The sequence below is a fragment of the Danio rerio genome, chromosome 16 (genome assembly GCF_052040795.2).
Source record: "Danio rerio strain M-AB ecotype USA chromosome 16, GRCz13ab, whole genome shotgun sequence".
NCBI classification, from domain to species: Eukaryota; Metazoa; Chordata; class Actinopteri; order Cypriniformes; family Danionidae; genus Danio; species Danio rerio.
This window is the reverse complement of record NC_141036.1, coordinates 34,451,909-34,464,088: the sequence shown is the minus strand read 5'-3', so window position 1 is coordinate 34,464,088 and position 12,180 is coordinate 34,451,909. Positions and strand designations below refer to the sequence as shown.

The 12,180-nt window shown below is 34.9% G+C and overlaps 1 protein-coding gene across 7 annotated transcripts in view; it reads right to left on the bottom strand.

Moving 5' to 3' along the window:
• Positions 1 to 12,180, bottom strand: part of sema6cb (semaphorin 6Cb) — a 269,311-nt gene that overhangs the window by 58,633 nt on the left and 198,498 nt on the right. For all 7 annotated transcript variants that reach the window (XM_087285827.1, XM_087285830.1, XM_087285831.1 and 4 more), the window contains 7 exon segments: positions 10,401 to 10,491; positions 10,011 to 10,133; positions 9,847 to 9,935; positions 7,355 to 7,572; positions 7,099 to 7,230; positions 5,510 to 5,665; positions 5,091 to 5,264 (listed from right to left, as the gene is read on the bottom strand). In XM_087285827.1, the coding sequence (XP_087141953.1) occupies positions 5,091 to 5,264; positions 5,510 to 5,665; positions 7,099 to 7,230; positions 7,355 to 7,572; positions 9,847 to 9,935; positions 10,011 to 10,133; positions 10,401 to 10,491 (983 nt within the window).

The window sequence follows — 12,180 nt, the reverse complement described above, 5'->3', positions numbered from 1 at the left end:
AAAAGAGTAGCTCAGCAATTTTAATACATTCAATTTTGTGTTCAAAGGGTGAATTGAAGTAGTTTTTAAGGTCGGGGGTAAACCTTTCTCTCTAATGAAAGCAAAAAGCAATCCCCAATAAAAGAAAGAACGAAAAAAATATATAGAAAGAAATCCGATATTAGATGAGTCACCCCATTGAGCTGATTGAAGAAGGTCATGGCGTAAAAGTTGAATGCAATTCATCTTTCTCAATATCTGTAATATTCTAAATAAATCCTTTGCATCAATGTAAGTGTCTTTCCCAGAGGCTAACGGTGCCGCGAGGAGGGGTTTTCAGGGGAAAAACTGAGCAATGCTGCGTGAAGATGTGGTCACATTTTGTTGTGGAACTTGTGAGTCTCAGCTGGAGTTGAGGCGTGTTGTCAGATACACAAGAGGCGCACAAACATGGGCGAGATCCCAGGAGTACAATTACAGCTCCACACATACCAACCGTCCCGTTTACTGCAGGAGAGACTCTCTCTTAATCAAACACCTCCGTCGACACTGAATTTGAGGTTATGTGTGTGCACATTTATATCTGCCCGAGACCTGTCAATGAGTGTAAAGAGCACAAAAGAAGAGCAGAATGGCGACAGTGAGTTTACAGAAAAGCTTCCTGGTGAAACTGTGTTTTCTCAGACAAGTTGCATTTTACAAAATCTGCTGCTTGGTTTGTGGTGCTGACAATTCATGAAGTCCATTTTAAAGACCATCATTTAACATCAGATGCCCATTTTTTAACAAGTTGATATGAATTATTAGGATCTTGATGAAAAGTCTTTAACTTACTGTGGTGAAAAGATCTCAGTTGTAGTTTAAATAAACACCCTTTTACACTGCTATAGAAACCTCAGTTCATAGAGAGCCATTTAGGTGCATGTTTCTTTAAATGCTGCTGCTCATCTTACACCTCTCTTAAGCTGAATCATGAATGGCTGGTACTTATCCATACTTTGGGTAGCAAAAGCTATGCACCACACTTACAGTGCAAAACTGGCCCTTGAGCTAATGCCTTTAATGTATTTAAAGTTGTTTCCACATTTTAATGTCGAAGCCTCTCACATTTATTTACATTCATTTATTTATTACTGCCTGGACTACTTGATTCCGGCTGGTCAGTCACAAAATTCCAAGGTATGTTATTTCAAGGTAACGACCATTGAATAACACAGGTTCGTCCGGGGTACTTCTAATTATCTTACCTGTCAGTGAATACTTTTACTGTATTAATACTTAATATTTTTATTGTAGGTTATTGTATGCTCCTTCAGTTCCATTCAGCCAGTTTAGTTTCTGTCATCTTTGTGTTTTTGACTGTTTAGTGCAATCTTGTAACAGAGGAACTAAAAACCTACTGCCAGCTAGCATCTCAGAAGTGTTATTGCAGAGCAACACAAACAGCACGCAGAGGTATAAATAAATGACTATGCGCAAGGCAGGGGCTGTGGGTTACACCACTCACTTGACTCAGAAGTATATATCAGCCTTTATACAACAGATAAGCCAGAAAAGATTTATTCTGGGATAACAACCTGTATGTTGTCCTTAGTGGTGACCCCAGATAATGTTCTTAGGAGTGGCCAGAAAAAAAGAATTTAGTGTAATGTTATATTTTGGTTACTGGTAAATGAAATAATGTGGTTTTAAATCATTCAGTTAATAAATCTTGAACTATTGTAATTTATTCCTTGAAATAATTTAACAAGTAGCTACATGTGCAAACCAAATAAAAATGTATATTTATTTAAAAAATTATTTATTTTATTTTAAAAATATTAATATTTATTTTAAAAACACTATATATATATATATATATATATATATATATATATGACTTTTCAGTTGTTTTTCCACATACAGTATGTGCCATGTCTAAAGTTAATGAAGTTTAATTAATTAATAAAACAAACAAATGAACAAACGGCATTACTATACACACATTTATCCATATTCCTTTCTGAGCAACAACATTATTAATACAGCTTCTTCTATTGCTGTACCTTAAGGTAAATATTAAATTGCCATTGCTGTCTATTGAAGATGTGTGCATGCTGTCAATGATGATCGTGGAGGGGGAGGGGCAGTGAATCAGCTACGTCAGTGGGACCAATTAATCCACAATAATTTAGTGGCTAACATTTATTTATTTATTGAAATATTCTGAATTCACGCAAGTACATTTAAATTAATAATATCAACAGCAAAATCATATTGGGGTGGCCAGAGATATGGCCAGAGTTTACATAGGGGTGGCTGTGGCCACCCTTGGGGGCGACCCTGATTATCCCCAACTTGACATTGCAGCCCAACATTATCAATGGAAATTAAAATGTCATTCTGTGCTGGTCAGTGTGAATATCACAACATGATGCTGACAAACACAACTTTGCTCACGAAAGAATGATGATCGGATTATAAATAAGATTGAAATTGCTATCGCGTACATTAAAAACACTAGCTAGCTATGTCAAAATAAACAAGAAATACATGAAAATAAAAAAGGTCAAATAATGCAGTAACAAATTGGCTACATGTTATCTTTTCAAGTTTTCTAAGCAGGCAGACACAGCAAAAACCAAATACAAAACCTAACTAAATACAAAATAACTGGCAAAAGTAACAGATTCATCCAGTGTATTCTTTAAGGAAAACCAGTCCAGTTAAAAATAATATTGGTACTACATGAATAAATCTCGAAAAATGTCACATTTTAAATAACTCAAATCTGACAACATCTGCATCAAATGCATGGCATCTTCAGTGACATTCACAATTGACTTATTAACTTCATACTACTTGTTAGGCTTGTCCGGTTCATCAGCATCACAGTGATGGACTCATGAGCAGTGTTCTGACATATGGCACATTGGCACCTCAGGCAATTTTAGTCCTCAGGATATTTTCCCAGCCCTGTTCTTCTCTCTCCTCACCCACTGTTTCCTGTCTGTCTCATTCATTACTATCTAAATAAAGGCATACTTGATTAGTGATAACGGATTCTTTTAACTAATAGGTGGGGTTTCCGACTGTCAATCCTTAGGCATTTATTCCTCATTCGGGATTCAATAGGGATTTAAACAAATCTTTGTTGAAGCCCTATAAACCATGAACCATTCCAGCCAGCTATAAGTTGAAACACTTGTCCATTTGAGGCAAACAAATTCTAAAATATGGTTCACAAAAACTTTAAACAGTGAAAGAACTTCAGTCCCATGATATAACTAAATTAAATCAGTTTATATAAAATGCATTTATAGATTTCCAATATGGTACTTCCTAATTTATGTAGCTCACAGTAGGATTATTTTACATTTTATTTTATTATACCATAAAAAAAAAAAAAATCAATACCTTAATGAAAAAAAAGAATGGGATTCATAAATCCAGAACCTCTATTGTAACACTCAATAAAGTCTATTGTATCCTTGCCACAGTAAAGGTAATTAGTCTAAAAGTGTATAGCTGTTTGCATATTAAACATCAAAATGTATTTTTGCCTTCGGTGTAGAAAAACAAAATAACATCTTATTGGTGTTGACTGAGTCTGCATTCCAGCCTTTGTTCTCAACATTTTCCATTCTACCGGTCAGCCTTATTGTTTGACTATTGGACATATACATACAGTATTAATACTATGGAGCAGTTGAATGCTTAATTCTGTTTGTCTAATAACCATTCTAAGGTAATCACTTGTAATCATTTTCATGGAAACACACAACTTAAGTAGTTACATGCAGGTCTTAACCACATTAGTGTTCCATATTATTACACCGAATACAACATCTGATCCTGAACAATGTCTTCAGGTGTGGTAAACAGTGAAAACACAGAATAATTAACTGTGGTCTGTTGAATTCTTAAAAATAATAATGCACACCTGAGGTTTAACAGTCTACTCCATTCTGCTTTCACGTTGATCATCATTGTGTGCTATTTTGTAAGATTTCATTGGTCTATCAGCAATTTTTCCTTACTTACTTATTAAAGTAAAAAAGAATTGCCAGCACTATAATATCTGCACACAATAAATCATTTATTAAGCATTAGCAAATAGTTTGGTAATACTTTATTTTGATGGACCCTATTGCACATTTTGTTGACTAAAGGTTGCATTGCAACTACATGCCAATTAATTCTACAATTAGACTAGACTGTCTGCTTGACATCTGCTGATACTGCTCCTTCAACAGACATATAACTGACTATAAGAAACTTTGCAAGTACATGTCAGCGGTGTATTCATTCATTCGTTTTCTTTTCGGCGTAGTCCCTTTATTAATCTGGGGTCGCTACAGCAGAATAAACCGCCAACTTATCCAGCATATGTTTTACGCAGTGGATGGCCTTTTAGCTACAACCCACGACTAGGAAGTACACCCCTCACAGATCTATATTTTAAATTTATACTTTTAATAGAAAGCTATACAATATTATACTTTTGCATATACATTAGATTAGTCAGTACTGCTGAAACCATATCTGTAGCTTATTGAACAAAATAACTTGGGGTAATGATCCAAAAACTAGTACACCTTCTGTACATTTAAATTAAATTAAATACAAAAAAAAAGGAAAAATCAAGAGAAGAAAAAAAAAAAGAAAAATTTTGTTGAAATTATGTAGGTTGTAAATGAAATGTAAGTGAATTTAATTTCTAAATATGTTTGGTGACTAAAATATTATTATTTTAATAAATATATAATTTTAATACATCTGTTCTGTTTAAAATGAAATGGATAAAAATATTCATTTTCAACATGGGGTGTACTCAATTATGTTGAGCACTGTATATTCAAAAATGTAAAAAAGCTGTGCTCCACATAGTTATGACAGTGTTTACAATCACAAATTTTGTGATCATTCTTATGATGGAATAAACACATAAGTTTAATATTGGATCATCAAAATCCAACCGTTAATTAATCATACAAGGTTGTGACCATATGTAAAGCCACATTACCAACATTCACTTTCAAATATCATGAAAAGCAACCAGTTTGAGGTTTCCACAACAATACACCACACACTGCATCAAAAAGAGTGTGCATATTTGCTCTCTAACTCACTTGTTAGGGTTGTAAACATCGATGTCCTCCAAAACCTGAGTGCTGTACGAGGAGTTTGGATGCATGCTGGCTAAAACCTTCAGGACATGTCCATTTTCTGACCCCAGAAACACGACAGTGTAGTTCTTATATGGGCCAGCTGCCGTGTCCACTGCAATCTGGGTCAGCTTGAACCTACATGAGGAACATAAGCCAATTAGTTGACAAAATAAAAATCACAAAAAAAAAAACATTTGTCTTTCATCCCAACAGCTAAGTGCTCATTTATTCTCCAACACTAATAACGGCTGCTTGCTCCTCTGGAGAAAGACATGCAGATGTTAAGGAAACAACTGGGGAAATAAAGAGAGAGTGCGAAAATAATGAGTGGACGAGTGTCTAATTTCTCTTGGAGCGTATGTGTGTGTTTGTGTGCGAACCTGCTGGTGGTTCGTGTGAAGCAGGGTCGGTTGTTGACAGACGGCACAGCCTCGTCCATTAGTGGATAAGACTTAATGAAGGTAAGAGTCTCATCAGGGAAATTTGTGGAGGACTTGTAACCAGCAGCAGGGCCATCACCAGCACACGACCCTGGCCTGGAGAAAGAGAGAGAGAGAAAACAATTGATATCAACCTGCACAGACTTTACTGTGGCTCAGTGAAATGATCAACAAAAACAGATCGTACACATACAGTTAACAAGATCCTTTCCAGCCATCTGCCGCTGTTAAATAGAAGCTGTTTTAAGAGTCCGTCAGGCCAAACAAGCTGCTCTCTGAGCTCCAGAAAACAGGCATATCACGCGAAGCAAGATGACAAGGAAGTCTATTCTTTGTCAGCTGAGTGTGTAAGTGAGATTTCATTTTGTTTGATAAGTTCATGAATATATTCCTTTGTGTGATGTGCTCATGCTACTCTAGGGATGTTGCAGTTTTTTTTTTTTTATCAAAAATACAGTAAACTATAATGTTGTCTAAACTGTAATCTTGTGACATGTTATTGCAATACTATTATGATACAATGATGTGAACAAGAAAAACACACACAGAGCGAGCCAGGTTTCATACAGCATGCAGATCTTTTTGTTTAAGTAGGGACAAAAAGTACAAAATCATGCCAATAATCTTGGAAAGCAGTATCAAATACAGTTGGTTATGATAGGTGAATGTAAGCAACTAAGAAATGAACTGGATGTGAATCTATTACTATATTGGATCTATACATCTTAAACTGATTGCATCCTAATATGAAATCTGGTATATGTGTTAAATGTTAATAAAAGAAAAAAAAAAAGCATTTGAATAATAAATTGTTTTTTAATTGTACATTCATTTTATTGAATTTATTTGTGCTTTTGCTTATATTTCATTAGTTTTTTTCCTAATCAAAAATATTAGCAATATTTCTTTCAGTCTAAACTTTGTATTTGTGTTTCATTAAAATAAAAAGTTCTATTTTTTTCAAATTAATTGTTATAACTATAACATGTAGCAAAAGCAACAAAAGTAAAGTTATTTATTTTTTGGTTTGTGCAAAAGCCAGTAACTGTTTTCAGGGTTTTTAACAAAACAAAAAACAAAACAAAACAAAACAAAAAAACTAAACAAAACTAAAAACAAAACTAACAACAAACACAAAAAACAAAACAAAACTAAAAACAAAAACAAAACTAAAAACAAAACAAAACAAAAAATAAACAAAACTAAAAACAAAACTAACAACAAAAACAAAACAAAACAACTAAACAAAACTAAAACAAAACTAAAAACAAAAACAAAACGAAAAACAAAACAAAACAAAACAAAAAAACTAAACAAAACTAAAAACAAAAACAAAACTAAAAACAAAAACAAAACTAAAAACAAAAACAAAACTAAAAACAAAACCAAAAAAACAAAACAAAACAAAACAAAACAAAACAAAACAAAACAAAACAAAACAAAACAAAACAAAACAAAACAAAACAAAACAAAACAAAACAAAACAAAACAAAACAAAACAAAACAAAACAAAACAAAACATGACTTACCGGGGTTTGGGCACCGCTTCATCAGGAACTGGTGTCCAGGCGGACTCGCTGTTTCGCTGCTCCTTAAACTTCCCATTGAACACTTTCTCTATGTCATCCATGTAAAATGCACATACAGCAGAACCAGTGATGCTGAGAAGAGGACAAAAAAACTCTCTTTCAAACAAACCAATTCATTAAGCTTTATCATAATAGGCTTAACATTTGTTGAAGAGTGCATGGAAACACAAAAACTTAGGGTGTTGGGATTCAGTACCTGTTGGCTTGAGTGGTAAAGACGCCCAACACTGCAGGCCTGTGGTTGATCTGCATGACGTTTGTTAATGACTGAAGAACATCAAAGTAGAAGAAAGAGTCACCAGGAACTGAGCAGTTTAACCGGGCCTTCAGGAAAGACGTCCAGTATCTTTCTAGAACTCGTGGAGAACCGCCGTTATCATTCTTACACACGCGAGCCACTCGGGAAAACACCACCTGAGGAAAGCACATTTATTTTTATTTTTCACATTTATTTTTTCACTCTTATATTTCTCTCACAACTTTCACTGTTTTTCAGCAAATGGAATGATTTTTGGAGACAATTATTTTGACACATATTTTGGGAAAATGCTTTGAAAATGATTAAAATCTCAATACACACTGAACAAACAAACTACCCTTTTGTTATGTTGGTGGCTGTTTTTGCCCCATTGACTTTTGATTGCAAAACCTTTACATTATATTATTGTATATTTTTTACTGTTTCTTTTACAACAATAAAAAGACAAATTGTACCTTTTCCCACAGGGAACCACCAACAATCAAGAATGCATGATTATTTGTTGCATGGCTTCGCTATAAAAAAATGTGGTTATAATGAAAGTCAATGGGGCAAAAGACAGCCACCAGCATAAAGTAAAGGCTGGTCAATTTGAAAAATATGCTTGAATACTGCTGAACACAACAACAATGGTGGCAGAGAGTGAATAACAGTTTCAAAAACAAGAGGTGGCATGATGTGGCTGTGCTTCTTGTCTGGCACGTGAAACCATCCAAGTCTCTCAGTGAATAATAGTAAAGGTGCAAATTCATGTGTACCAGCTCTGATAGGCCACCCTGCAGCTTATTCAAGTTGCTAATATGTCATTTTTGTGCTGGATGTTTTCTCCTGTCTGACTATGAACTGCAAGAATAAGATGCAAGTCAAAAGGTGGAGATTCACGGCACACCCACCGATTGTATAATCATGATGAACCAATGGTAGCTTAAATGTAGAGCTGCAAAATATTGGAAAAATCTGACACTGCGATATTTCTTGTTTCGCTGTAATATATATGTTGCGATATGACTGTAATTTCATTAGATGATTTGATAAGCTCTTTTTGCAAAGACGTAATAAATTTAAATTGATCGGGGTGATCACATATTTTCCTATGCAGTGCATCTGCATAAATATAATAAAATACAAGCATATATAAATACGACAAAGCAAAAATAAAAGTTAAATAAACAGTGCCTTATTTTTTTAGCATTTTTCTGGAAGGTCTAACAGTATTCAAATACAAAAATTAAACAATCAAACATAAAATAACATGGTCATCACTGTATAAATACTTTTATACAATAATATAAAAATATAATTTAATAATATCCTTATCTTTTAATCTTTAATAAATATCCAGTATAATCCTGCAATGTGACTATTGCAATATCGAAGCTCAAAGGATGTATTGTTCAGCCCTACTCAATGATGTTTAGGAATAAAACAAACTCCCCTGCTTTAAACTGCCGAAACAAACTTAAAAAGAACTTTGTTGTGGCCACATTTGGTTCAAAATAACAATTTTAGTTCTTTTTGATTTAGTTTGAACTATACCGGGGCCTTCATCCAAAAACTTACCTAATTAACCCAACTTTATCCTAATTAACCATCTAACTGCCTGCTCTACCAAATGGTTAACCATATTTTGACTGTTTTAAAGATTGACCCTTTTTTAAAATAATGGTTTGCACTACACAGCATTGTTGGTTTACAAGAGAATCAAACAAACATAATCCTGTTGCCCTACTACACTTGAGTTTGATTTTATTGTAAATGAGAATTAAATGACAATCGGAAATATTTTATTTAAAAAATAAAGAGGATTCAGTATTCAAAAATGTTTTATTTTGATTCTTTTTAAATAAATTGGTCTTACACCTCAAATTTTCAGATCTTTCATAGTATATGTATATTAATTCCGGTACTTATACCATAAACCGAAATATCAATCTCTACCAAATGGTTGATATTCTAGAAATTATGGGATGTGTTGAAAAAAAAAATGCAATGAGTATGTTAATTAGCGACATAAGGAGCCAATTTTTTTGTTGGTGAGTCAGTTAAAGGGTTAAACTAGTTTAAACTGCATTTTAACCTAACTACTAGTATCTTGCAAAATAACTTGGAAAATATTAAGTACTGTCGTCATTGCAAAAACAAGAAAATAATCTATTATTAGAATTTACTTATAAAACTATTATGTTAAAAAATGCGAAACATTTGACAGCACATGGGAAATGTTACAAAAAGAACTCCAATTTCACAGCAGGGCCAATCATTTTGATTCAACTATTTATTATAAGTACTTAAAGTAAATGTATACAAATTTCTGAAGTGAAATATGTATTTAAAATATATGGAAAACCTGTTTTATTAAGGATGTTTCATTTTTTTATTTTTTCTTGTGATTTAATATTTTGTTTTGCAGTGTAGATGAAATGCCTGACCTTGCCAAGGGTGGTATACTCCACTGCAATCTCACTGAGGAAGAAGTACACGTAGTTCCCATACTCGATGGCATGAAGAAAATGCGGTTCTAAACACACACAGACAAAATCACCATAAACACCCCTGAAATGATAGCATAAACAAACTCAGGAACGTGACCCACCTCGCAGCCACTTGGAGTCATATTTTACAGTACGCAGGACAGGACTGCTTTCTCCTAAACTTCGGTAAATCACTGCATCGCTTGCTAGAAAATCAGTCATCGTGGCTGAGTAGAAGTCACCGCCTGGGAAGTGAGGTGAAAAACAGCTATTGATGAATCAAAACGAGACAAACCCTTCAAAGAGCAGCTTAGTGGAGTTTCAGTGTGTATATGACGCAAAGAGGAAAAAAAGAGGGATGTGTCTCATCTCCCTCGTGTCCTGTTTGAATCTCTGTGCGTCTGTGATCGTTGCCGTCTCACTGCGCTTTGTCAAATGTCAGTGTAACACCAGTGAGATTATAGGAGATTTCCTGTGTTCCTCCCTAGACGACTGCTGCTCTGCCAACTCACCGGCAAACAGGCCAACGTTGGACTGGCGGGACTCGAAAGGGCAGCGGGCTTGACCGATCACCTCTTCTCCGTCCTGCTCCAGAGATGACATCTGACCAGAGGGAGACAGAGAGAAAAAGACCATTAACACACACTCCATCAAAATGGTCCCAAAGTACAATATCTGAAGATTATTTGCTTCTGTTTGCTGGTTGGGTGATTTTTATTAATCTGTGTCGGTGGTCTAACAGAGCTCATTAGTAAACTCTGATTACACGTTACCCTCTAAATTGCACAAACTGAAATCATGAATTGAAATACTATGGATAATGGAAGCTAAGATCTATATATCGTCAATATATCTTAAAATAAAAAAAGGTTTTATGCTTGCGTGAGGTGGTTTTTCGGGCAGTTTGAAAAATGGCTATTTTGCTAATCATTAGCAATTGATTTTTTTTGTTGATGTTATTTTAAGCCATATAGTGTACGTAAAATATCAAATGATAAGCTATTGCTATTCAGTAATTCACAGTGCTTTACAAAAAATAAGATTAAAGGATAATAAAATAACCACAATAAGCATAATAAAAACAACAACGCATTAAAACTGTTAAAAACAGACAAAACATGTTAAAACTAGAAAGAAAGAAAGAAAGAAAGAAAGAAAGAAAGTTAGAAAAAAAGAAAGAGTGAAAATAGTGCGCAGCTAAACAGATCGATTTGAATCTGCCTATCACTGGAGCACATCTAATCATATAGCGTATATCTTCATTTATTTTCCTTAATTTCCTTTATGCCTTATTCACATGGGGCATTAGCGACTCATTTTAAAAAGGGCGACGTCAAGCATTGCCGAACTGAATTGTGGATCCAGCGGCGCCACTTCAGCGACATTGCTCACTGTAGAAGTTGGGAATTTCTCAAATTTTCAAGCACCAAAGGAAGCGTCAGCCAATCAGATCATATAATATACAAGTAATATACAACACATAATATATAAGTAGCTAAGTAAACACAAAACAAAAGTTTCCATCCGGAGCTGCTTCACGGGACTCCACACTTGTAACACTCGCTCCAACGGGTTCGTGCGGCTCTCACCCCAGCCCACACTCGTCAGCGATACCAAGCCAACCAATCACAGAACTTGTGCTACGCATCATTGTGATGTGTAGATAATTGTTTTAAGAGGTGTTTCAGCCACGGCGAGGGGTGTATGACCACTTGAAGACTGCGCTTGACGCAGAGGTGTAAATCAGCCTTAAGACCCGTATTTATCAGGGGTCATCACAGTGGAATGAACCGCCAACTATTCCGGCATATATTTTACACAGCAGATGCCCTTCACTAATAGCGCAAGTCTACAGACTGTGGGGGAAACCGGAGCATCTGGAAAAAAAACCCATGCAAACACCACACAGTAACGGCAACTGGCCCAGGGACTCGAACCAACGACTTTCTTGCTGTGAGGCAACGGTGTGGCAAAAGCAAAGTCATTTCTCTCTCTTTTAATGACCTTGAGAAGGTGATTCGTGCTTTTATTTTGGAGAGACTTGACTATTGCAACTCTTTGTATGTGGGTATCAGTCAAAATGTCCTGAATAGTCTGCAATTAATCCAAAATGCAAAAGACTTCTGACAGGGACTCGCAAGTATGAACACATATCCCAAGTTCTTTCCTTTCTGAGCTGGCTGCCTGTTAGGTCACTGATTGATTTTAAATTATTCATTTTTTTTTTTTTTAATAAATCCTTAAACAGTCTGGAAGCATCTTATTTATCAGATCTCCAACATGTATAAAATC